This window comes from Malaclemys terrapin, chromosome 7, assembly GCF_027887155.1.
Source record: "Malaclemys terrapin pileata isolate rMalTer1 chromosome 7, rMalTer1.hap1, whole genome shotgun sequence".
NCBI classification, from domain to species: Eukaryota; Metazoa; Chordata; order Testudines; family Emydidae; genus Malaclemys; species Malaclemys terrapin.
This window is the reverse complement of record NC_071511.1, coordinates 28,154,646-28,181,893: the sequence shown is the minus strand read 5'-3', so window position 1 is coordinate 28,181,893 and position 27,248 is coordinate 28,154,646. Positions and strand designations below refer to the sequence as shown.

Here is a 27,248-nt window from a genome sequence, read left to right as displayed (position 1 = left end):
ATTGTGCGGATACCCTGAGGAAAAATACACAACCACAAACAAAAATTTGCTACATTATAATCAGATGTGATTAGCTGTATAGATTTCATCAACATCATGGCCACATTCACTAAGGGCCCAATAATGCAGGGTGCTGAGAGCCTCCTGAGAGGCGCTGAACATACTTGATTACAAGATTTACGCACATGCTTAATTTTACTACTGCAAGCAGGCCCCATTGAAATCAACAGGACTACTCATGTAGTGAAATTAAGCATTTGCTCAAGTGATTATAGGAATGGAGCCCAATGGACATTCAGAACCTCACAGTGCTACGGACAAAAGAAATACTAGTAATATGAAGCAGGTTGCTGCCTGTCTCAGGATGGATAGATTAGTTCTCCATTCACATTTCTTGCATATAATGGAGCAGTAATTCATTGTTAAATTAGTGATTTGCCTTTGGTTTAAGATGACTCTTTGGTGATATTTACATGCTATTTCTCATTAAGGAAATATTGGGACATTTCTCTCAAAGTCACCTGTTGAACAAATCAAAAATCCAAAAGCTGCACACATACCATCTGTATCACAACCAGTGGAAAATGGCAGACCCATGCACTGGAAACTATTTTAAGAGAGGTTTGGAAAAAAAATATAAATTATATAATTCATAATTTCTGGACTATGGAAGTTAGAGGAAACATCATCACTTGGGTCATTTAAAGCACTCAGGAATACATTAGGGAATGATGCTTTATTACCAAAATTATTAACAAAGCAACCTAATTACGACTTCCATTTCTATGATTCTCTCTCTTCGTTTTATTCATTTATTTTCTTCAAGATTGTTACTGAAAAGTTGTGTACGTGCTTTTTGAAGAGTTATATGCCTAGCTGCTAAATTTATTTTTAAAACAGGCAGTTGGAGGTGAATTTCTGGTCAAATATCAGAATTAGCTGGAAAGCCTACTGTGACAAAATCTAAACTTAATAGTTACATATTACAGTAAAGGATTTTTGTATAACTTACCTTCTGTACACAAATAAGGTACCTTCTATGTCAGTTTTCTCCTACAACAGACAGCAATTATAGTTATTTCAGGGATATGTTTGCTCACACAGTTATGCAGCATTCTAAGAAAAGAGTTTTTAGTACCTTCTCACAAAGAGGTTTGACATCATAGGCCTCAGATTTAAGCTCTTATCTTTTCAGTGAATTGCTAACCCTTTCAGGCAAATATGTAGTTATACATGTCACCTTGTTGATAAAAACAATTATTCAATTTTAAAGCAATGATAAATTTCTGATTACTTTCTCTTCCAAACCAGCTTCACTAGAGCAGTTAAAATTAAGTATTTTCTTTATAGTAACCCCATATTCACTAATACAAGTTTTTTTTTTAGTTTGCAAAGTAAAACATGTATCTTGTAATGAGAAGTTACAATGGGATTTTTTTTGGACATATCTTTTATTATAATTGTACGCTATGCACCATGACTTTAAGTATCAAAGGGTAGCCATGTTAGTTTGTATCCACAAAAACAACAAGTCCGGTGGCACCTTAAAGTCTAACCGATTTATTTGGGCATAAGCTTTCATGGGTAAAAAAACTCACTTCTTCAGACTTTGTTTTATACATTAAAACGTAGCTAAAAAGAAAAAACCCTTATGGTTTACCACCTGCAAAATAACATCTGACTCCTGCAAACAACTCTGAGTTCAACTGGATTACTCATGTGGAAAGTTACGCACATGCTTAAGTTTTTGCAGGACTGAGATCTCAGAGGCTATTCAGTTACAATCGTGTAACTGGAAGCCTGTGTGTCTTTGACAAGATTTTTTTAAAAGTAACCCCAAAGCTCTTTACATTCATACTAACTTGTAGAAATGTAGTGTACATAGATGGCCTTTATTTTCAAAACTGAAAAACGTTCTTGAAATGAAACAGAAATTTTATTTAAGCAGAACAGTCATTATCGACATTTCTCAAATTCCATACTTTGTGAACCTCAACATTACCAGCTAGTGGAAAACGACAACTAAAAAGGTGTGTACACACTCATCTACAAACAGAGCAGTGAGAGTATAAAGGGCAACAGGCAAGACTACAATACCTGCTACAATTATAACAGCATACATTCTGAAAGAACAGGAGTACTTGTAGCACCTTAGAGACTAATGAATTTATTTGAGCATAAGCTTTTGTGGACTACAGCCCACTTCATCAGATGCACAGAATGGAACACACAGAAAGAAGATATTTATACATTCAAGCAATGTCACAAGGAAAGTCTGTTCTTTCCTATCAGACATTCCATTTCACTCTTTCTGATGTTTCCTCTGATTTAAATGGTCTCCACAGCCTAAGAAGAGTCCGAGCTGCTGGCGGGAGGGAAGGTGTGAAGATCTCAAACTTCGCAGCGTCACAGCTCCTACCCCGAAAACCACAGTGCCACAATCTGACCGGCCCCGACCCCTGTGGCTTCCTGTCCCGAAGGGGGCGGGAGGGGAAAGGGGGGGCTGGGGCTGCCACTCCGCACTGGTGGGGGGAGTTTCCGTTTCTCCAGGGAAAGGGGCAGGGCGGGTCAGTGGCGATATCTGCGCGCTGATGATGGGGGATGTGTGTGTGTGTCGGTGTCCACTCCCCGGGAGAAGGGGGAGGGCCCGTGCCCAGCTCTCCTCCGCGGGGAACGTGTGGGGAGGGATCTGTAGCTCTCCTAGGGGACGGGAGACGGCAGGATCCTGCTCCCCACTTACCCACTCGTTGGTTTTGGGGCTGAAGCTGTACAGCGCGACCTGGCCGGTCACGTCGGCGATGCTGGTGATGTAGGGATCGTGCCGCTTTAAGGCCGCCAGGCTCATCTCCTGTCCCGCTTTACTCAGCGACTCCATCTTGGATCCCGGCAGGAAGCGGAGGGGGAGGAGGAGAGAGCGACCAGCGCGGAGTCACGTGTGCAGCTTCCCTGCTCTCGCCCGGGCACAGCGGCCTCAGCGCCGCCCGTTCCGCCCTGCGGCCGCTGCGCTTTGGTTCCGCCTGCTGGGCGCAGGGCTGCGGCCCGCCGGCCGCCCGGGAAGCTGTCAGGGAGCCAGCACCCTTCCCCCCACCTCCACAGAGCTCCTAACGGGGACCTGTGCCAGGGAACCCCAGCTCCGAGTCCAGAGCCCCGAGGGACTCCCCGCTCTGACCTCCCTGGCAAGGAGCTGCCCCGAGCTGGGCGGCCGGAGAGTTTCCCTGCCCTAGAAAATGAGGTGGTGTTAGCTAGCCTGGAGCTGAACACGACTCTGCGGTCAGTGCGGACCTGTGGGTGGCGTCTGACATGAGGCTGAACACGACTAATCCCTGTCTGCACTTGCTGCAAAATCGTGATTAGCATCGTATTAGGCAACAGCTTCATCTTCTATTGAAGACAGTTTGGAGGGACTGACACCCCTACCTACACCCCCAGGCACCTCTGCAAAAACCAGTAACACTCCCACCCAGGACCTCTCCCAGAAGCTCGCAGGACCTTTCCCCCCTTCCCTGCCTTCTGGAGCCCCAAGGGTTCCACCACTCCTGGCCCAGCAGATTCCTGTTCTTGGCTTGAATCCCTGAGATTGTACTCTCCATTCCAGTAGAGATGTATCCCTGGAGCTCTGAGGGGCCTCCCATGGACCTGGCTACCCCAAACCCTTGTACACACTCCTAGCAGGTATCAGAGAGGTAGCCGTGTTAGTCTGGATCTGTAAAAAGCGACAAAAAGTCCTGTGGCACCTTATAGACTAACAGACGTATTGGAGCATAAGCTTTCGTGGATGAATGCATCCGACGAAGTGGGTATTCACCCACGAAAGCTTATGCTCCAATACGTCTGTTAGTCTATAAGGTGCCACAGGACTCTTTGTCATTCCTAGCAAGGTTATTGACCCTTGAGTCCTGTGGGATTCACCAACCCTGACAAGAAAATGTTGACAGCACGGTGGGATTGAAAAGCAAATGGCCATATGGGGTTTTATTTCAGATTTCCTGTGTGCTAGCTCCAGCTCCACCTAAAGACTCTCACACAGCTAAGAGACCTGCAGGACTCTTCTTGCTTACCAGGAGGGCTTTCCCACTCAGTAATGGTGCCCAGTTAATACAAAGCTGCTGGGGTGAAGAAGGAGTACGAGTAGGGTGACCAGACAGCAAGTGTGAAAAATCAGGACAGCGTGTGAGGGGGTACTAGGAGCCTATATTGGAAAAAGCCCCAAATATCAGGACTGTCCCTATAAAATCAGGACATCTGGTCACCCTAAGGAGGAGAAAGAGCAGGTGGCTGCCTCAGGGCCTTGTTGGCAATTATGTGAGAGGACAAAATAAGGAACCAGGCACTTATTGGGTGAGGCTTTCCCTTGTCCCCTGCCTTCTTATTCTGGCCCTGAGCTTGTTTCCCTTGAGCTACTGGTCTAGTGGGGAGATTCACAGGTCACTCTCCATTTGGTCAGTCTTTCCACATCTGGATATGCCATGTGCACAGAAACAAGCTCATCTGACCCTCATCTCTAATATCCTGGGACCAACAGGGCTACAACATTAATCATTGACATATATGGGTAATGCCTCTAGCACACATGGAGGTGGAGCCTCAGTTTATTTGCTTTGATTAAAATTGGGCTTGGTGAATACCACTGGTTTATAGAGATAGCCTTACTGAATCAGACCAGTGGTTCAACTAGTCCAATATTATGTATCTGACAGTAGCCAAAACTCCAAGTTTATCTATCTTAGGTATTTACATGGCCCCATTACCAGAGTATCTTGTGATCTTTAATGTATTCAGCTACTACTATGAGGCAAGGAAGAACTCTTATCCCCATTTTACAGATGGGGTACTGAGACTAAGTAACTTGCCCAAAGTAACATGGGAGATCTGTGTTAAAGGTGGGACTTGAAATCAGGTCTCCCAAGCCCTATGTTATTGCCCTAACCCCTGGACCATCCTTTCTCCTTGAAGTACAACAAATCTTGTAGTTGACAGTTATGGAAAAAACATGGAATAACCTGCCTACAGGCAATATTTTTTTTCTAAGCCCTTATATTTAGAGGTTTGTTGCTGCACTGAAACATGTGGGTTTATATCCCATCCAAAGCCTATTTAATATAACTGTATATGTAGTAGGGGACTGTGCAAAATATTCATAAAATGGTTTGCAAATCTCACATTTGTGGATTTTCTGCATTTAATTTGATCTAAGGGAACTGGTTTTATTTTGTGAAAAGCCTTCATGATGCTACTCCTTTAGACCATGCGGCTAGTCAAAGTCTGGGGCCCTGCAGGTTGTTCCAGCTGGGAGTAGAAATTGACAATGGAGTCTGGTATTTGTTTTGATGAAATCCTGTTTATTTACAAGGAATGTACAAAGTCCTACCTCCTCCCTGATCCCCAAATCCTATGAGGGGTGCAATAGTTGAACAGTTTACAAGGTAAACCTTATGGTGTTCCTAGGTTTTCTGTCTCCCTTCCAGGGGTTTTGCTGCCGGAGGGCCTGATATAACCCGTAAAGTTTTGTCTTCTATTGGCTCTGCAGTAGTAGTAAACTAGCAAACACTATTGTCGAGTGCTGTTGATATAATTTGTGATGCAGGTGTACAAAACTAGGCCCAAATTCTGCTTTTCAGCATTCTTGCATGATTCCCATTAAGGGCCAGACTGTAAAGTGCACATGTACTGATACACAGAGTGGAACCTTCTCACCCCATGTATACCCCTGAGATGAATGAGGAACTTTTCTTGTCAGGTGCCCTGGGAGTCTTGCATTACTCAAAAAGGGCAGGGAGGAGTCCAGGGCTTGCTGAGAGGGCTGGCTGCACCAGAAGAACAGGCTTCCCCATCCTAAAGGATTACCATTTGAAAGGTTCAAGGTGGGTGCAGTCTGCACACCCACTGTGCATCCAGAAATTCAAGATAGGATTGTGCCTTCCTGTGACACAATCCCACCTGAAGCAATCCCAGGGGCAGTATCACTTCACATTGTCCTTTACTCAAGCCTCTGTTTATCTGGTACACTCAAACCCCAAGTGTGTTAACTTTAATGGGGGCTTACAAGGGCAGAAAATGGCATCTATGATGAGGTAAAATGCTGTATATTGTGAGTTAAAGTGGTTGAGAACTATTCTTTCCTATATTAAATGGAGGGAAAACAGGTATGAAAAAGAGAAAAAAAAAAGTATTTGAAAACTATTTTAAACAAAAAGGGTGTCTAACTTTCTAGAGACTAAAGGAAAAATGCAAAAAAAAAAAATTAAAAACCCTTTTGAACTTTGGATCTCAGTAATGTTTCTAATAGCTGCACCAAAGAGGATGATCTTTGTCTTCATGTCAGGCTCAGACAAGCCTGCTCTAAAGCAAACATAGCTTTCAAACTAACGTAATGAGAAGATCTTGACAAAGGGCAGCTTTCTGCAATGCCAGATCTTCTTTACTGCATCTTGAATTAAAAGTGAATCATGAAGAGCACTGATAACAGAATCAAGTGGGAGTTTTGGTTAATGGATTGTTTTCCTCCTTCATCCTCTAACCCCAGTTCCACATTCTAGTGAGTTTGTTCTCCTTGCCCTTCTTCTCTGCTGGTGCCTCATTGTGTGATATTTTATATCAGAAATGAATGAATAGTGTGGGCTCCCATCTGCTTCCTCTGCCCTGAAGTACACAGAAGCATATGCTTAGCTTCAAACTTAGACCTCTGTGTAAATGTTGCATCCTGGTAGGCTTGTTCGATAGCTATTGTATATTGTGAAAGTCTTTGTCCTCCTTTGAGTTATGCAGCAGTTAATGGTGGGAATATATTCACCTATTATTCTATACTTTCAGTTCTTGTACTGACATGGACAGAAGTGGGGTGATGTTCATAGTGAACTTTTGATGTTTTCTGTTTGAGTAGGATGTTTTCCATTTGTTGTGCTTCAACAAATTAAAAGTACTTTATGTTCTATATTTCAATTATTCAGTCAAGGTTTTACAGTATAGAAAAATACAAAGTTATATCCTACTACATATTGTAAAATTAAAACAAACAAACTAAAGGGTAGCGATTCTCTAACAATAGCCTGCTTCTGGCAGGACAAGCTGTCTCCATTGATGGTCAGCTCCTCGGATGGTAGCTCTGTTTATGGGATCTTCCTTTTTGCCCCTTCCCATTTTACTATCTTTTGCAGAGCAGATGATAATGAAAATTGTCCCAGAAGTTCTGATAACTCTTCTTCAGACCTTAGGTAGAAAAAGTCTTCAATTTGAAATCACCTTGTATTTCTTCCCTGGTTGACTGAATGCACCAGAAAACAGTTCGCTGCTTTGGTTAGGATACTGGAAGAATTCATTGAACATGCCCAGTATGTGCCTCTCGTATTGTTCTCAAAAGCCCAGTCGCTGTACCTGGGGTATGAAAAGTCTCCTTGGGAGTAGACTCTGGTCGAGCAGTCACAGAGACAAGTTTGCATGACGTCCATGAAGGTAGTGTTCTTTGCTTCCCCATCCGATTTTCTGCAATTAGCATACTCCCTTTCTTGAGGCTGCTTAGCTATGTTTCTTCTTGAACCATAACAGTGGTTTCGTAACTTGGACTACTTGTTTACTAAATCATTTTCAGTTTAATTACTTTTAATTTTAGCAATACTGTGTTGCTGATTCTGCAAAGAGCACTATTCAGCAGGCTCCTGCTACTCAGGCTCAGGGCCGGCTCCAGGCACCAGCCCAGCAAGCAGGTGCTTGGGGTGTCCAACGGAGAGGGGCGGCATGTCCGGCTCTTCGGTGGCAATTCGGCGGCGGGTCTCTCATTCCCTCTGAGAGCGAAGGACCCACCGTCGAATTGCCACCAAAGGGCTGGTCCACACTAAGCCCCCAGTTCGAACTAAGATACACAACTTCAGCTACGTGAATAACGTATCTGAAGTCGAAGTATCTTAATTCGAACTTAAAGGTACTTACTGTGGGTCCACACGCAGCAGGCAGGCTTCCCCGTCGACTCCACCTACTCCTCTCGTGGAGCAGGATTACCGGCATCGACGGCGAGCACTTCTGGGATCGATTTATCGCGCTAGACAAGACACGATAAATCGATCCCAGAAGATTGATTGCTTGCCGCCGAACCAGCGTGTAAGTATAGACGTACCAAAAGATGGAAGCGGCGGCGGTAGAGCAGATCGCGATCGCGGCTTTTTTTTTGTTTTTTTTCCTTTTTTTCTTTTTGCTGCTTGGGGCGGCAAAAATCCTGGAGCCGGCCCTGCTCAGGCTCTGTCCTGAGCTAGCTGCCCTGATTATGGCTTTCATGATTTATGGCTTATTGTAGATTTTTATTTTACTTTCACTTTCATGAGCCAGACTGCTAAAGCTTAACTTATCCCTTTGGTAAGGGCTGCCTATTTCTCCCATTTTTAAAAATTGGTTTCTCTTAAACTGGTTTCAACAAGTGAGAATGCCAGATTTTGCTAGGGTTCAACTTAATTATTTTTTTTTAATTGTAATTTCAGCAAATAATTATTTTTAGCATTTTTAAAGTTGATTATTTAAAAAAAAATTTCAATTGTATTCTTTAGCGTACTGTGGGTTGTACACTTTGATCTTTTATCTTCAGTAGCCTTGACGTTCCCCGATAATCTGACTCTTCCTACTCTTTGCTATTCAAATAACTCTTTTTATTAATTAAAGCAAAATGACTTTTCCTTGAAGATTTACTGCACTCTGTCCCAGGAATCACAAACCTCTCATAGGCCCCCAATCTGCAATGTGCTCAGCATGGACAGATGCTGACCCCACACAGAGATTCAGGATCATAGATGCTTATTTTTGGCTGAGATAAATATTTTCCCACCTTTATAGGAATGTTTTCCTAAACCTTATTACCAGCTACAGTAGTTGCAAGCAACAACATTTTCTATTGTTTTTTCCTGAGAGCTTTTGAAAGTTAGGTACTATAGGTATTCAGCTGTGCCATTTGGTCACCACTTCTGTCTTCTAGTGTCCTTCCTTCCTTGGTTACCAGAGTTAATTTTCATGTTTTGAAATCACTTTTCTGTTATCACTACAATGAGGCTGCTCGATATATACATCTAAGATATTTTTCTGGGGCAACAACAACAAATTCTATGGTTTTTCGCAGTTCATCATGTCCTACCTGGCTTGCCAAATGTTATGCCCTCAGACCAGGGTATTATCTAATGATACACTTTATTAGGATCTCTGGGCTAGTTGTTTTACTATTGTGCTTTGGTTTCCTCACTTAAAACTGAGATAATAATACATAGCAACATGTGTGAAGTATTTTGAGCTCCTTGGATGAAAGGTGCAATAACAGTAAAATATATTATTTATATATTTATTCACTACAAATGACTTTGATGTAGTTTTTACTTGTAAGAGTGTAAATTGTGATTAGGGCTGTCAAGTGATTAAAAAAATTAATTGTGATTAATCGCGCTGCTAAAGAATAATAGAATGCCATTTATTTAAATATTTTTGGATCTTTTCCACATTTTCAAATATATTGATTTCAGTTTCAACACAGAATACAAAGTGCACAGTGCTCACTTTATATTTATTTTTTATTATCAATATTTGCACTGTAAAAATAAAAGAAATAGTATTTTCCAGTTCACCTCATACAATTACTGTAATACAATCTCTTTATCATTAAAGTTGAACTTACAAATATAGAATTATGCACATAAAATAATTGCATTCAAAAACAAAAAAAATTAAAACTTTAGAGCCTACAAGTCCGCTCTGTCCTACTTCTTGTTTAGCCAATCGCTCAGACAAACAAGTTTGTTTTGTTTACATGTGCAGGAGATAATGCTGCCCGCTTCTCATTTACCATGTCACCTGAAAGTGAGAACTGATGTTTGCATGGCACTGTTGTAGCAGGTTTTGCAAGATATTTACGTGCTAGATGCGTTAAAGATTTATATGTCCCTTCACGCTTCAACCACGATTCCATAAGATATGCATCCATGCTGATGTCAGGTTCTGCTCGATAACAATCCAAAGCAGTGCAGACTGATGCATGTTCATTTTCATTATCTAAGTCAGATGCCACCAGCAGAAGGTTGATTTTCTCTTTTGCTGGTTCGGATTCTGTAGTTTCTGCATCAGAGTGTTGCTCTTTTAAGAGTTCTGAAAGCATGCTCCACACCTCATCCCTCTCAGGTATTGGAAGGCACTTCAGATTCTTAAACCTTGGGTCCAGTGCTGTAGCTGTTTTTAGAAATCTCACATTGGTACCTTCTTTGCATTTTGTCAAATCTGTAATGAAAGTGTTCTTAAAACAGACAAACTGGGTCATCATCCGAGACTGCTATAACATGAGATATATGGCAGAATGTAGGTAAAACACGGAGCTGAAGACATACAACTCTCCCCCAAGGAGTTCAGTCACAAATTTAAGTAACGCACTGTTTTTTAACAAGCATCATCAGCATGGAAGCATGTCCTCTGGAACTGAAGCATGAAGGGGCATACGAATGTTCAGCATATCTGGAACGTAAATACCTTGCAATGCCGGCTACAAAAGTGCCATGGGAACACCTGTTCTCACTTTCAGGAGACATTGTATATAAGAAGCGGGTAGCATTATCTCCCCTAATTATAAACAAAGCTGTCTTAGCGATTGGCTGAACAAGAAATAGGACTTGTAGGCTCTAAAGTTTTACATTGTTTTGTTTTTGAGTGCAGTTATGTAACAAAAAAAATCTACATTTATAAGTTGCACTTTTACATTAAAAAGATTGCACTACAGTACTTCTATGAGGAGAAGAAATACTATTTCTTTTGTTTATCATTTTTACAGTGCAAATATTTGTAATAAAAATAATATAAAATGAGCACTGTACACTTTATATTCTGTGTTGCAATTGAAATCAATATATTTGAAAATGTAGAAAAACATCCAAAAATATTTAATAAATTTCAATTGGTATTCTATTGTTTAACAATGCAATTAAAACTGCAATTAATCACAATTAATTTTTTGAGTTAATTGCATGAGTGAACTATGATTAATCGACAGCCCTAATTCTGAAGTTTTATAGAGCAGAGTGGATGGACTTTCTTCTTCTTTATTTACTATTATAGGGTGAAGAATTCATCTTTTTAAATGTTTATACCTAAATAAATAATTTTATATAAACTCAGAGCAGTATTTGTTCCAACCTCTGTTTCAGATTAGCTGGAAGGCTTGAATTAACTCGCCTTTGGGCCTCACATGATGAGAAAGGGAGAGCAACCTAATGTGATTTGATGTGCTATCTGTTTTTTCCCATGCAGCTGGTAAAATCTTGTAGGAACTGATGTGAAGCAGGAAGCATTAGAAAAAAACTCTGAATTATTGAAACCATGTAATTTAATAAAGTACAAGTATAATGACACAAAAGAACATTTATTCCCCTGCAGTTTGGGATTTAAGTATTATCAACAGTTATGGTTCTTCTAACAGATGCTAACTAACCATTATCTAAAGAAAAGGCAATAAATTACATTTATAATTCAATAAAACTAAGGGCCACTGAAAATAACCAATTTCCCTTGTGCAATAAAGCTGTTCCCACAACAGCGGCACAAGAGGTTGAAATAGGTCACACATAGCCCTCCTTACGTTGCTCAAGAACATTAGAAGGATTAATAATTTATAGATTATCTCCTAGAAACAATGATCTGGTGCAGACAGGTAATCCAATCTCCTGTATCCTTCTAACCTGCGATATCATTTCATTTGGAGATTGTGCAAGGGTGGTAACTTTTCTAGGAAGACACTGTCTGCCTGCCAGTTTGAAACATGTAAATTATTGGAATTTGCATCAAAAATATGACAGCTCTTATCTGAGGAAGGTAAGTGGTGAAATCAGACAAGTAAAAGTGTAAAATTTTCATCTGTGGCACCTAGGTTTGGTTCAGAAATTGTATCCTTTTCACTATTAGGTATGAACTGTCAGTGAAAACAAAACATGGTAAAAACAGCATTTTAGCATTAACGCAAATCATAACTAGAGCGATATTATTTCTATTTTTTTATTTTCTGTACATTTTGCATAAATATTTAGCGAAATATCAGTCTTTCAAAAAATTCAGTACAGTTTATATTCGGATATCATCCTTCCAATGATGACAGCTTAAAAGTATAATAGAAACAAACTTGGAGCACTGTTTTTTATTGCTATTACATATTTAATTTAAGAAATATATGGATACTCACCTGTGTCTTTGCCTAAATTTGGACTTATTTTACACAATATCTAAATATAAGTGTAGATCATGTGGATATAGATGCTGTATATGTCAGAATCTTGTTAATTTGACTACTGACAGGGATACCTATTGCAAATCCCCAATTTTTTTGCAAATTAGCAAGGGAATTAAATACAGTACAAAAGTAAGGATACAGTAGGACAGATTGTCCATTGTTCATTTAGTCTGACAAGTAGGGTATAATTTGTAAATATAATGATATTATAAAAACAGTGATCTCTCAGAAACATGAGAGCTTACTGCAGCCTGTGCTATTAGACCTGTTGTTGAGAGATAGGGAGAGACTGACAATTTTCTTTTGTGGATTATAAATTTTGCAAATTAGCAAATTGAGGATTATCCAGATTCTACTGTGTACAGAACTGAGAAAATATACCACAAATTATGTAGTGGCAGCTGATAGTTTAAATTACACATGACAATTTTGAGATAATTACCTTGGTAGAAGATAATAGTGGAATAATTTCACGTTTCTAATTTTATACGATTTTATTATGCAGATATTATGTTGAACTTTTAGAGCATCATTGTTTGCTTACATTATTACTTTCTTGCAAAGATCCTTTTGTATTACGTAATGGTCCCTTTGCTATTTTTAATTTTCGTTGATATGTCTGTAGCCCTTTGGAATTTGAGCTCATCCCTTAAGTTTCAGAATTTGTGTTTGCATGCTTCTTAATTAAACTGAAAAGTGGCAATTACTAAGTTGTAAGTGAGATATATTACTGGTAATAAATTTATCTAAGGGCACTGCAGCATGTGACATTTCTTGCATTCCAGAGATGTCTGCCCTGAAAAATAAACTAGTAAAGATTGAATCTTTCAAGAACTAAGTGTATTTTTAGTAGTTTATCTTGGTATAGTACATTACCTATATATAGAATGCAACCCCATTATGAGACTAAATAACTTCTAGAACTTTTCAGACATTCATAGTATGGATAGGAAGGAATGTGATGTAGAGAGCTTTTTGTATTACTCAGAAACATCTAGTGTAGAAGGCACAGGAGTGGGAGTCAGGAAACCTGGGTTCTGTTCTGGGCACGGCTACTTTTGTGTGTTATTGACTAAGTCACTTCATCACTCTGTGCCTCAGTTTCCCCATGTGTAAAATGAAGATAATGACACCCATCATTGTAAAGTCAATAGAAACCTTTATGTGTAAAGCATTAAAGTTCAAGGTATTATTATTAAATCTGACCAGAGAATTGGCCTCTCATGATTTGGTATCTATCCACTCTGCCAGGGATGATATTGGTGGTAAATTGCATGAGGGGCTGGTGGATTGAATATTATGCTGATCTAACAACAAAATTCCTTGTATGGTAGAGGCACCAGTTGCAGATGCGCCTATAGTCCTTAGGCTGCAACAGTGATCAAGAAGCGGCTCTTCTGTAGCTCTAGAAAGGTAGATTCCACTACCACCCATTGACATAAAACATCCCCCATTCCAGTTCCAGTCTGTTTACTTGGGCTTGGCACAAAGACTAGGTTTGGGCTGCTAACTAGAAGAGATACATATATTCAGACACCAACGACATAAGGCTAATTTAATCCTGGGTGTAACTCACTGTCAGCCTTCTCCAAGACTTACTTTGTCTCACAGTATCCAAGGCCATAGCCACACAGGATACAGTGTCCCCTTATCGGGATAAATTCTGCCCCTAATAGTTACAACCAAGAGCACAATATGCTTCCCACCACAGTTGCCTAGGTTGGGAAGGGCTTGCTGTGGGAATTAAGCAGGAAGGAAGGAAGGACGACTTAATGAGGGTAGAGAAGGCATCACACGGGGAAAGGAGAAATGTCACACTTTGCCCTCAAATTAAGAACTATCACAACATAACAGAGTAGATATGCCAGGTGATCTTTATCCCTGCTGTGTCCCCTTTATGCCGAAATGGCGTAAAGTCGCCCAAAAGCCCTGATTCCCCCAAGGGGAGGATTCCTTTTGTGTAGGCACTGCAGAAGACAGCCGTATAGGTAGGTGTCTTGTGAGTATCCCCTTGGGGAATCCTGGTCTAGGGGTGTGCTTGGAGCAGGGCAGGAGAGGTGTTTTTGTATGTGTGTGTGTGGCGGGGTGAGATAGCACACAGTGCTGTGGGGATTCCAGGCATGACTGCAGCACATAGGACAGTCATGGAGGCTGCTATAACTTAGACAGGCCCACAGGGCTGTCTTTGTGCTGGGGGCCTCTCCAGCCCCACAGCAGCCCAGGATTGGAAAATGTGCAAAGGTGGTTTAAAGCCATCATAGCTCCCCTCCCAGGCTAAATTCTGTGCCATGCCTTAGATGCTTAGCACAGAATCTTACCTGTTGTTTTATGAGAGGTTTTTGTCTGCAGGTTGGATTATCTATATTCCTCTCAGAAATGAGTAGTCATTTTAATACCCACAGTCTTTTCAGCCAATGTTCTTCCTTCAAAGCAAGGACAAGTGAGTTGGGGAATCCCTTCAACCTGTCAAAACCATTTCTCAATGGGGACCTAATCCAAAGCCTATTTCTATAACAACCTTCCGTGCTATCACTTATCTTGTCTTCAAGAATTCAGAGCCTGGTAAATAAGTTTTCAGAATGGGAGTGAATAGATTTTTCTGATTTTTTTTTAAATCATTTTGACCTATTTGAAATTATACCTGTGTAAAACAAAATGGCAGTCAGCCAGTAAAATACTTTAAATTGTTTTATAGACCAGTAACTTTGAAAATCAACTTTATTTTAAAAATGAAAACTTGGTAAATGATTACTCCACACTTTGGGTGGTCTAATTAGTTTGGTGTGTTTTGAAAAGAAAAGAAAAGAAAAGAAAAGCCAAAACGTTGAGCTTTATAACCATCTACCACATGTACATAGTAATTTTTTCCAAGCAATTTTTCATACTGAAATTACTTTACCATGTGCACTTAGTGCACTGAAATGATGCACCCAAAGAGCTTGTACAGAGGTAATGTATTGCATCAGGTCAGTGGTTGGTGAGCTAATAAGAATTTGCTCAACAGAGTGTAATAATCAGAAATGATTATTTAAAAACTGCCTGAGTATCAATTTCCATGAGAGGCTGTAATGGGTATTTCAAAGCCCTCATGATCGATTGAATGAATAAAGCTGATTTTCAAAATTTGAAACTTATATTCAATTGCATGATGATAAGCTCTGATATTTCTGAAGTACTTATATTTAATATATTTTTGAGAACTGCAGCGTAAATAATATACATATGGAAAAATAGCCTAAAGACCAAATCTTGGCTGTATCTCCCTCTTTGGCATGGTGCCTTTCAGAGCTGGATAGCTCAGCTGAGTGCCACAGCCATGGTGGTCTAAGCTTAATGCTTACACAGCTACACAATTCCTCGCCTGCCCAAGAGTGCAATATAAGGTTGACAACAGCTGGGCATGGAGGCTGGTGATGGATAGGCCCTGATTGTGAACTTTGCTTTCCCTATTTCCTCTGTGTGTGTGCTTAGAGGTGTGGGGAGATTTCTCTTTGACTGATGGTCAGGCAGACAAGGGGAACCTTCAAGGGCCCACATGCTGCTATTCCAAAACAGAGCTGTCAGCCAGGAGAGAAAATCAATTCCCATAATACTGAAGGACACCCACACTACCAGCCAGTCAGGAAAATTTTGCACTCAAAAGCGTTAGTCATCTTATTTTTGCAGCAGAGGTATTTAGCCCTTTCCCCTTGCACTGCAGGTGCACAATTCAGGAGAAACTAGAATCTTAATCTATGGAGGGCTGCTAAGAATGAGGTGGTGGAGAAAGGAGGGAGGAGCTTATTTGCATGAACTCCTTACTTGTCTCATAATGGGTCTTCACTGAATATGCAAAGAACAGCTACAGATCTCCTGTGTCCGCATACCACGCTGGGCCCTGCCATCCTCATGGTTGGTTATCTCAGTGCAGACTACTCTAGCGCAGGAGGCTACTACACTACTTATAACCATGTACACAGAGCTCAGAATTTGACTTTAATCGGGCTGTTGCTACCTGTGTTGTGATGTCAGATACATGTTTACTTCTTTTCTTTTATCCACTGTTAAAATAAGAAGATATCTTCCATTCATAACATACAATGTAATGGTTTGACTTTGCAGTGTGTACTATCTGGATTGTATTATTGCACACTTATGTTAGACCTTTTAGTACCTTGGTGCAGAGTGGAGAGTTAAGGGTGAAATTTCAGCTTTACTATTTATTTGTGGGTGTTACATTATCTAAAGATTTAAAATAGTAAGAACCAGATCCTGGTCCACACTGAGGCCTGTTCCACTTTGGAGCTGGAAAGGGGCCTTAAATCTACACTGAAAAGGCAGCTGAAGATTTCTTTGGATTCTGCTGAAATCCTCAGCGGGGCAGAGCTAGCACAGCTGATTCTATGCCACCCCTTTCTAACTCTGATAGCAAAGGCATTCTCAGAGCATGCTGTATTCTGTCAATCTCCAACTGGCGGAACCAAGGGTCCCCTACAAACTGGTGCAATTTAGAGTAGTTCTAAATTGCCCTGTGGATTTGAGAACCAGAGGTGATATAAAGCTATGTATTTCCCCCATTTTCTCAGCTACATTCAACAATACTCAAAATCACCTGAGGATCAGGGCCTAAATATTTAGGACTCAATTTTGCTAGATGCTGGTGCTCCCTGCTTCAAGTTCCGATTTAAGTCACCAGGGCTTCCACATGTGGAGTTGTTTTAAACATTTTATTGTCCATAGATTTTGCATAAAGTCCTGGCTTTCTCAAAGTCAATGGTCAACTGAGAGAGTATAATGTTGTAGTTCCTTGCACAGGCAAGGCTGTAGACACAGACAGATGCAATCAGTAAGAAGGGTGCCCCTCCCCTGCATTTTTGGGTATATTCTTGATGTCCCTTGAAACATTGCTGCAAAACGAATGCATTCTCACTATTAGTCAAAAGATTTTCACTAAAACTTTTTTCTGATGAAAATTGCTTTTTGGATTAACCCATTTTTTATGTGGGGGGGAATCTGTTTTTGGTAGAAATTTTTGTTTTTTTCACTAACACTTCCTCCACCCCCAATCCCCTATTTTTTTTCAAGTTTTCAACTGAAACATGGTTTTAAACCAAGTGGTTTCAGTTTTCATTGCCAAAATTTGTTTAAAAAAAGGTTTTTGATATTTTGATGAAAACCTGAAATATTTCAAAGAAAATTTTTGTTAAAAATGTTCATTGACATTTTTTCTCAGGAAAAAAAAGTCATTTCCTGTCCAGCTCTAAATCTCACCCAGTGCCCTCACCCCATACCTTTTTAATAATGTAGCTGTACCCATTGGTTAAACAAGATTGAAACAGGAGAGGGAGCTCTGTGCACCAGCTATGTATGAAGGGGAGCTGAGAGATGCTGCTACTGTCCCAAGCCAGGTGGAAGAGGGGGAGCCGCACTTCTTTCCTTCCATTTACTTTAATTCTTGATAGCAACCCTGCCTCCACAAGAGAAACTGGGAGACTCAGTTTTAGGGAGGTGCTGAATGGATGAAGAGAGTGTATTTTTCATAGTGCTGTAGAGGATACAAAGCACCCCGTTTTGGTGTAGAAAGGGGCCCCATCTGACTTTGGGCCTGCCGTGTTCATACATTTTCAGTTGGATTCCCTATTATAAATATTCTGTGTTTTTTTATGGACTCACTTAATCAAAAATTCCAGCTGTAATGGGTGCTGGCCAAGTATGCTGTGTAAACTTCTGAGATTTAACATTCCAGGAGCTGAAGTGTGATTCATGAGCCTTAATGTTCATGACATCACAGCCAGCCAGTGCTGAAAGGTTAGGGGGTAAACACTGCAGGAGAATGTTTAAGTTAAATTAAAAGAGCCCAAATAACTATTTTCATTTCATTTTTAGAAAATCATGAACATATTTTTGTTAATATCAGGTATTGTACATTTATTTTTGTTAGAATAACCCTTCAACTTGGGGGCCTAATCTACCTAACAGTGTCAGTTTAATGGACACACGAGTGCAGAGTGCTCTCCATGGGTAGGTGGCAGCGTGCCAGCCGCTGAGATGTTTGAAGGGCAATGTCATTTATATTTTATTTTAAGTGATCAAAGGCATATTGCCTAAAATCCAATACAAATGAAAACCAGTTATTAAAATATAGGTTTTACCATCTAAGGAAAAGTTGCAGATGGTTGGTAATCTGAGGGCATCAATTAATTATTTCAGCACATGTACAATAGTTTAAAAAAAACACGACATTTTCTTGCACTACCACACAAGGGCCTGTTGAAGCAGAGCAGACAGGATTAGAGACACTCATTTAACTATCCTCCATTCCCTATGATCTCTTCACAACCCAAACCAAATGCACAGAGCGGAGAGATAAAAGTTTCTGTAGTCTGTCTCTTTTAGAGTTGTGGGAAATATTCGCAGCAAATAATTTATTTGAGGAATTTATCTCTCTTTTTTTTTTGTTCAGAATTTTCTGCATACAAGTGTGGATTTTTGCTAATTTGATTACGGTAATTTATAAACATAAATGGTTTGCACAAATATGTTTCAGCCTATGGGTTATTTGTAAACTATTCATCATGAATATTACTTCAGGTTTTTGTTAGTGATAATTCACTTTTTATGCTGGGTGATTGGTTGTCTGAATCACAGGGTATTGTTTCTTGAATGGCTCCTGAGAGAAGCAAGAGTTTTCAAGATGGATGCATTTCTGGAGCAGAAGTCTTGCACATATACATTTATAGAAGCATTAAGGCACTTTCTCTTTCTGAGAACCTGTTTATGAATAAAAATTCTCTCATATGATTGTTCTTGGAAAATGAATACAGGGGGCCATGAATACTGTTAAAATGAATGGATGTTTATGAATATTTTATAGGAATGAATGTTTTTGAATTCTTTATTTCCTTCTCTCCCTACCCCCACTCTCAGAATTAGTTTTTAATGAAAAATGTTACCTGGTACAATTATTAAAAATACTATCTCATTTCCAATGGTATCCTGGACCAAAAAGAAGATTGAAACAGCAATATTTAGCTACAAAGTTATAATAAGTAAAGTAACAATAGACATTATAAACAATAGCCAATATTAAAATGTAGAAGTCAGCTAGATTCCTTGATTCTTTAGGCTTCTGCAGAATGATAACAAATATGTAGTGCTTTTGTACTTGTATTTTCATTCTGTTCTTAATGGGATTTTCTTCGTATTTGCACCCACAACTTTAGTAGCACAAATAAATATGGACATAATTTATATCATTTAGATGTCTAATGAAAAGATTTTCAAAGGCACAAAGGGCAGTTAGGCATCTAACTGGCATTTAAAGGCAGTGGGAGCGGGGCACCTAACTCCAATTTGTGGCTTTGAAAATCTCCCCCTAAAATAACTCATTGTACTGGTGCCTCTCTGTGCTTCCTGTGCATCACTTCATATAAATGGGCCAAAATTCTCCTTATGTCGCTATGGAAGCTATTTTTTATTTATTACTGAAAGTTAATCCAGCTCAGAGCTGGATTAATGATGGCACATCCCCTTACGCATAGGTACCTACGTTTAGGATGCACAGCTGTTTGGACATTCCTGGCTAGGAATCCTTGCCCTCCACACTCACATGATGCATGTACAGTACATAGTCTTTTGGCTGCGTACACTCATGCCCATCTGTTAGGATGGCATTCTGCCTACATGGAGGTGGGAACTTTTCATTAAGGTCTAGGTTCCAAGCAGTGATGGGATGTCTATTTTAGGGTTGGACATTCTGCAAAATGTATGGATGCCTAGTCAATTTCCAGCATACCATATATGTATCTGTCACTGAAAGAGACACCGACCTGTTAACTGGCTCATTTAATTTAATTTCCCAGAAAGAAAAATGCTGAATGGATTCAAAATGTAACCAGTTCATATACTCCTCAAACATTTAGATATGATGTAACAACAAAATCATGTTTAGGAGAAAGACAGTAATGAAAAAGTGACGCAAAACTAGGAAAATTCAGAAGGCCTATTTGCAAACTTGTTATTCACATCGACGAGCACCTACTCATATGAGTAGACCCACTGTCTTTGGAGCTCATTCATTCCCTTAACAGTGCACAGAGCCTTAATTTTGTTGTGCTCTTCTGTAAAATAGGGGTAACAATATGTACCCACCTTCAGAAAGTTCTGTAATACATCATTTTTCAACTAAAGATCTCAGTTATTACATTTGTGCCCTTTAGGCTGGGTAGTAGCATGTTATTGTGTGGGAGGCTTACATTTCAGAGGCCTTAATTCTTTGGGCGGATGGAGATTAGGCACTTATTGGAAGAGATGTACTTGTTGCCTGGGAGGAGATTAATAATAGTCATCTACTTTTGCAATGTTATAATACCTATCATCCAAGATGACAAAGCACTTTCCAAAGGTGGGTAAGTTTTCTTTTAGTCCTCCTTTTACAGGTGTGGAAACTGAGGCACATCGCTGATAAGAGGCTGGTCCATGGTGCAAAGAAATTGCTGTGTATCTTGGAGGAGAGCCTCTATTCTGCTCTCCCAAAATTACTGCAGTCTCAGACTACTTAGAAATGCAAAACAACATTTCATGTTGGAGTTATTATACCCTAATGAGACTATTTATGATAGTACAACTCAGCTCCAATAAATGCTGGTGTCTGTGTAGAAACAAAGGAGAGTGTATATTGTGGAATTGCACGATAACCCTTTCGCTGCTGCTCCCCTGTCACATCTACTGTGCTGCTGTTACCCATTAACATTCCACTGGTTTCAGTAAAATGTTAAGATGTACACGGAACACTCAGCAGCCATCAAGTGGATAATACTAGCTTTCTGGAGAATATACTAAGATACTTACAAGAGGGTGAATTGATGTGTATGCTGCACTGACTACTCTGAGCAAGAGGGACTTAATTCTGAGATACGCTAAAGTCTATAGGGCTGCCTGAGTGTAAATGAGCAGAATTTGCTATGGATTATCTTCTAAAATGGAATCAACACCTCATATTGTCAGCTTAACAGTTGATCACATCAGGTGCTAATGCTACTCCCCTTCCTTCCCCACGCTGTCAATCTGGTTTAGTAAAGTATAGAACATTTTATAAACAGAAAAGCTGGTGAGTATGAAGATGCATATGTTAGAGCAGAATTTTGAAACTTGCCTGCTGAGTATCTTATTTGTTCAAACCACCTTAGAGACTAAAAAGCCCGGTACTCTTCTTTCCTTTCTCCCATGATAGATGCAGCTGTTAATTTAAAAAAGAGAAATTAAGTGGAATAGACTGATAATTGTTCTGCCTCTTGAGGTTACCAAGAACTGCCTGTGTCTGCACAAGCTCCCCTTGCTCTCATTCCTTAAACAAATTATTTGTTCTTTATACATTGTTACATTTCTGTTTAATGTTGTAAAAGGGGAAAGTTAGTGGTTTCAGTGTTTGGGCCTGATCCTGCATTCCCAGAGCACCCAAATCTCCCATTACATTGTAGTCTTGGGAGTTTTCAGTGCACAAGGGGTACACGATCAAGCCTTCATAAGCACTACAGGAACTGCTTTGTGGTGCTATTTCTCTTGTCGTGCATTTAAGTAGGTATTCCTGACAAAAAGGCATAGGTTTAATAAGCCAGTGTTTTCTTGGCTTTATAATTCAATGTTAATAATCAGTTTGGATGTTGGAATTTCCCAAGTGTAGAAAAAAGTCTTAAGTTTTTCAGTCGCTTCTTTGCAGATAGTAAATGAAATAGTTTTTGGCTTAATTCTGTGAGGTGCTGAATGCCTCCACTCTTATTGATTACTTTGGAACCATGCAACCAGGGTTTCCCTTGCGAGGGGCTACACCCCCCCATGAAGGGATGTGCTACAACAGAGGTGGGCAGCCTTTTTCATGGCTTCCCAGCAGAGCTTGAGAGTGGACAATGAACATTCCCCAACCTAACCCCAACTCATCCCCTTCTGCCCCAGACCATTCTCTCACTAGCCATGCTCTCCTGATCCCCTGGAGAACTCATCATGGAGTCTTGGAACATGGGGGAAGAGTGCTGTGGAAGCAGTTGGCTCCTGCTTGTATGAGGGAGGAGTGAGATCTGTGTGTGGAGGCTTTGCCTCTCTTCACATGGACTCAAGGAACACTGTCTTGCCCCAAAGTGACTTTAGACCTTAGTCCATCCCGTGCTTTGCTGCACATTGGGCTACCCACATTTGCCATCCTTGCCTGTCAACTCTCCAAATCTTTCCATTTTATGTTGAGGTGCTTGATGTCGTTCAGAACTGTTAGTTTCCAAGTTATTCGCAATCTTCCTCTCCTTCTTCTTGCATTTTCTGGCTTCCATTCAAGGGCAGTATTTGGTATGTGTTCTTTTTCTATTCTCAGCACATGTCCCAGCCACTGATGTCTTCTTTTATAGATTATTTGTGAGCGGGTGCCTTGTCCAGTATTGTGAGAGGATGCCCCAAAGTAAAGGAACAGTTAAATTTTATATAGCATGTTATCCTACATAGCCTTATTGTAGTCCTGCTCCTGCAGCCTTTGTACAGGGAAAATTATTGAGTCAACAGGAATTTTGTCTAAATAGGAACTGAAGGACTAGCTCCTATATCGAAGTATTAGATAATTTCACTAATGCCTGGAAGACTCATTATAAATGACTGATCATTGCAAATTAGCATGTAAACCAACCAACATGATAAAATCAAAATACTTGGTTCTATAATTGTAGTTTAATTTTGATTATTTATGCTAGTACTTCTCTGAATAGCACTAAATATGCTGTGGTATACAAAATTAATGAAGTTTTAGTAATATGCAGCCTCACAATCAGCACAACAGCAATTAGTGAAGTTCCACTATGTATTCTTAATCATTATTATCACTATGTGTTTAGCTCTTTGTCTTTTGTGGTTGAGTATACAACATAGGCGTATTGTTGGGGGAAGTGTTTAAGGGAAGGTGGTGGTGTCTGCAGTTTTGCTGTAATGTTTGGCTGTAACGTTGGAGTTTTGTTTGGCTGTAACATTTTACAATAGCAAAGCTGTAAAGTGTTCAGGAAGGAATTTCTTTACAACGTAGGCAGGCTAGCTCATGCCAAGCAAAAATAGATAAAGAAAACAAAAATAAATATGATATATTGCCTTTTTGCTGTAGAAGGGAGAACATTTTTGTCACCGGTGGGGGGTGGGAGAGGGAGTTGCCTTGGGTTTTGTCTCAGTGACTGAAACTATGCCTGCTTAGAGCACCAAATGTATAAATGGTAAAGTAGAAATATGATCTCCTTGTTGTTTGGAGGATTTTTGTTGCTGAAAGAATGCCAGGTCTTTCTGTGATTCTTTCATGGGGCTTTCATAGGTGGATTTATGAAGTATAGCAAAACTAAGGTGCAAAACGTTACCAAGTTCTTATTTTCTCTCTTTCTAAAATCTCTTCCCACCGAAATAAGCTATTTGTAGGGGTTTTTGTTTTGTTCTGTTATTTGTTTGTAATCAAAAACATTCAAATGCAATTAAACACAGAACTAAAATGAATTACATTGTGAAATAGAAAGACATCAGTGTTTAAGGAGAATTCCCCACCCACAGTTATTCAAGGCTCTTTGTCATGACCCCTGGTTAGCTAGCAGGGCAGCTACTATTACATTATATATATCTTAGGTACAGCTAATGCTGCCAGCTTTTGTTTCTACGGAACTCTTTGGAATTTGATTTCATCTAAGTTTGTTTATGTTAACTTGATATACACTTTGATGTGTTTCAACAGAATATACCAAGCTCATTATTTTTGCAAGAGAAGTTTCCATGGTTTCCTTATATTTGATGTCACATAAGACTTGTCTCCAGCTATGTGAGCTCTCTACTCATTTTTATTTCTGATGTTTTAGAAAATGCACCTATAACTTGTGTGATAAAGATTAATCAAAGCTGTCATTATTCATTGCATTCAGATTTGACTTTGACTTTCTGTTTCTCATTAGTCATTAATAATGGCATTCGGATGTTCCTTTTCACTTTTTTATTTTATGATGCACACATACTGTGTACGTATGATAAAGACTGGCGAAAGGCAGGTTTTTTTCCTACATTGAACTGATTTTGGTACCTCTGAGTAGTTCAGTGTTCAAAGTCTTCTTTTACCTATCTCTACTGTATCTAATTCTTTGGGCCAGACCCTCCATCTGGCCAAGCTGTGCTTGGTGCAAGACCAGAATGTGGAGGCATCAAAGGTGGCTTTAAGCCATTTTTATACTCCCCCAATCCTGGGACTGGCCTAAAGGAGGCTTTATCTTTTGTCTTGTTTCCCAAGGGGCAATTCTGACAACTGGGGATGCTTATGGGGCAGATCTTCTGGCTTCATACTGCCAGAGCAGCACCAAGGATCTGGCCCTGCATTTTAAGTTCAGTATAGTTTTTCCTTACATTAGAGTTTCTCTGTCATAGACTTCTGTCTCCTGCAGCATTGTTCTTTCTGGTACTTCCTACACATTACTTTTTATTTATATTTCATCTTAATTACCAGCTGTTATATCGCTCTTACAGTTAAACACTGAACCCCAGGTGAGGAACTTTGTTGAGGCTGCTTAATGTAAGTTGCTGTATCAAAAACAACTGCAGTGATATTCTGAAAAGTTTCTCATCCTAATCTTCTATTGGGGGCATCAGCTTCTCTTTCACCCTGAGTCACATTCCTTAATTTCCTTCTCTTAGCACTGCTGTGGTAAGCAGTAATTGGCAATTGGCTCAGTACTGCATTCTAGGTGAAATTCATCACTTCTCTTCCCTTGGCAGACAGCCTACTTTGTGTAGGGAACTAACTAACAGAGGACTAAGGGGTCAGAATCCATCCTATCAACCAGGGACAGGTTGTGCAGCTGCTGCATATCCCCTCCACCAGTCCTTCACGATCATTACTCTGCCCTCGTGGCTAGAGAAGCTGCTGTTGGCTTCCAAAAACTGTACGTGGGGTTTCTCCGCCACCAAATCCATGTAAGTGTAGATTCAATGGCCTCTCTCCCAGTATACCCACAATACTCTGCACAGCACTGCACAGAACCACCTCCTGGGCTTGGGTGGAAGTTTCCCCTGCATATTTGCTCCAGCCTCACCCTGTGCAGGGGTACCCAGAAGGCATCCACAGCATAGAGGACCTTGCCTAGGTCCAGTACTATTACATTAATTTCACCTTCTTTGTACACCCAGAACTCTCAGTGTATTGGCTACTCAAGGAACACAAATGAGGCCTGATAATAGGTACTAAATACCTTGATGTGTGAGTGTGAGAGATGGAGGAGCTACAGGTTTGAGTTAAAAGCAGATGTTAGTGTTCATCATGTTTAGTGAAGAAAATATTTGTAAGAAAATCAGTATTTGTTCATTGCATTTCAGGAGTGACATTGTGATTCCCTTTTCTGTACATTAAAACATCACTTTATAAATATGTTCTGTGCATTATAAATACGTTCTGTGCATTATCTTTTTAACACTTTTACTGTATACATTTCTGTTAAATTTTTCCAGGCAGTAATCTGGTAGCAGCTGTTTTTAGTCTTTCTTCCCATCTCGTTGAGTACCTGACACCAACAAAGGATGTATTACTCATAGAACACATAAGAATGGTCATATTTCTAGAAATTGAGACAGCTTTAGGTAGTAATTGTGGAATCTTGTCAGCTTTATAAGAAATATTAAAATTAGGGTTGGTCAAAAACTTTTGTACTCAACATTTTTGGTTGGAAAAATCTATTTTGTTGAACTTGAAATGTTCCGCAAGAACCTATCAATTTCAGTGATATTTTTGACAGACAAATTTTGAAACAATTAAAAATCAAAATGGAGTATTTAATTTCAACGCTCATTTTGTTTAAACTTTGTGTTTTGTTCCAACATTCTTATTTCATTTAGACTATTATCTTTTCTTATAAAGTTTTGTGTGATGGGGTGTCTACCCTGCACAAGGCCTGACCAGGTGAAATAGGCCAATTAACCTTATAGGCTGCAGCTGGAGGACAACCAGGGACTCATAAGGGCTAAAGGCTGATGAAGCCCAGTGTGGGGAGGAGCTGGGATAGGTTTATAAAGAGAAGAAGTTGGTGGTAGGAGAGAGTCTGCAGGGAAGAGCTCTGTTGTCACTCCCTAGAGAGATGGGGAGTTGGTTAGGTACAAGGAAGAGTTCTAGGTGGAGAGGAAGCCCTGGGATCTTGCCTTGGACTACAGACTCTGGCAAGAAGCTCAGAGGGGTGAAGTAGCCACAGGGTGTGGCGGAAGCTTCAGTGGTAAACCCAGAGGTGGTAAACTCAGTAGGTAAATCCAGAGATGGTAGAGGAGAGAGATAGGAAAGAGCCCAAGGAAACAGCAACAGGGTTGGAACTTGAGAAGACCATATTGCAGCATGTCAGCAGTCAGCCAGGAGCTCACTCTTGCTCCCCTGATCCTGCCCAGCACTGTTCTGTCCAAGATGCTAGCTACCCTCTGCTTGCAAGGCAGCCAGTCCTCCTCAAGCTCCAGGGAGTGACTGCCCTGCTCTGCCCTGCAGCTCTTCTTATATGGGCCTGCCCGGCCCTGATTGGCTGCTCCTCGTAGCACTCTCCAATTGGCTGTCTCCTGCACAGTCTCCCTAGGGTCCTCTCCCATTGGCTGTCTGTTGCGCAGCCTCCTTAGGATTCTATTAACCCTTTATGGGCTAGTGGGGGGCAGATGCCCCATCACACCCAGATATAGCTACAAGGAGGCACCCCAGTGATTAGTGAGTCCCGATTACCTTTTGACATTATCGAAACAAAACATTTCAATATGGCTGTTTTGATGCTTCCAAATTGCAATATTTGAGAATTTTCAGTCTGCAAAGTATCTTTTCATCCGGACTTGCATCAAAAGCAAATTTGGAATTTCCTGCGGGATGGAAATTCCATTTTCTGATCTGCTCTAATTAAAATGTTTTTTCCCCTACAGTGCTCTAAAGCAGGACTAGTAATGTTCTCCAGGCTGAGCAGCACATTCCCACTTGCTGTCTTGAACATCAAAACATTAGAGCTGCCAGATGACTACAAGCTGTATAATACACACA

The 27,248-nt window shown here is 40.2% G+C and overlaps 2 protein-coding genes across 4 annotated transcripts in view; one reads left to right on the top strand and one right to left on the bottom strand.

Moving 5' to 3' along the window:
• The window catches only part of DCP1A (decapping mRNA 1A), a 55,477-nt gene extending 52,577 nt beyond the window's left edge, over nt 1-2,900 (bottom strand). Inside the window, exons 1-3 of one of the 3 annotated variants that reach the window (XM_054033682.1) lie at nt 2,741-2,881; nt 1,013-1,053; nt 561-607 (exon numbers count right to left, since the gene is read on the bottom strand). In XM_054033682.1, coding sequence (XP_053889657.1) covers nt 561-607; nt 1,013-1,053; nt 2,741-2,875 — 223 coding nt within the window. In that variant the 5' untranslated portion in view covers nt 2,876-2,881. Of the gene's footprint in view, nt 1-560; nt 608-1,012; nt 1,054-2,740 lie in introns of those variants that run through there. The other 2 variants (XM_054033684.1, XM_054033683.1) reach the window with 2 other exon arrangements.
• Nucleotides 1-27,248, top strand: part of CACNA1D (calcium voltage-gated channel subunit alpha1 D) — a 398,008-nt gene that overhangs the window by 7,065 nt on the left and 363,695 nt on the right. The gene's annotated exons all lie outside the window — the stretch shown is intronic.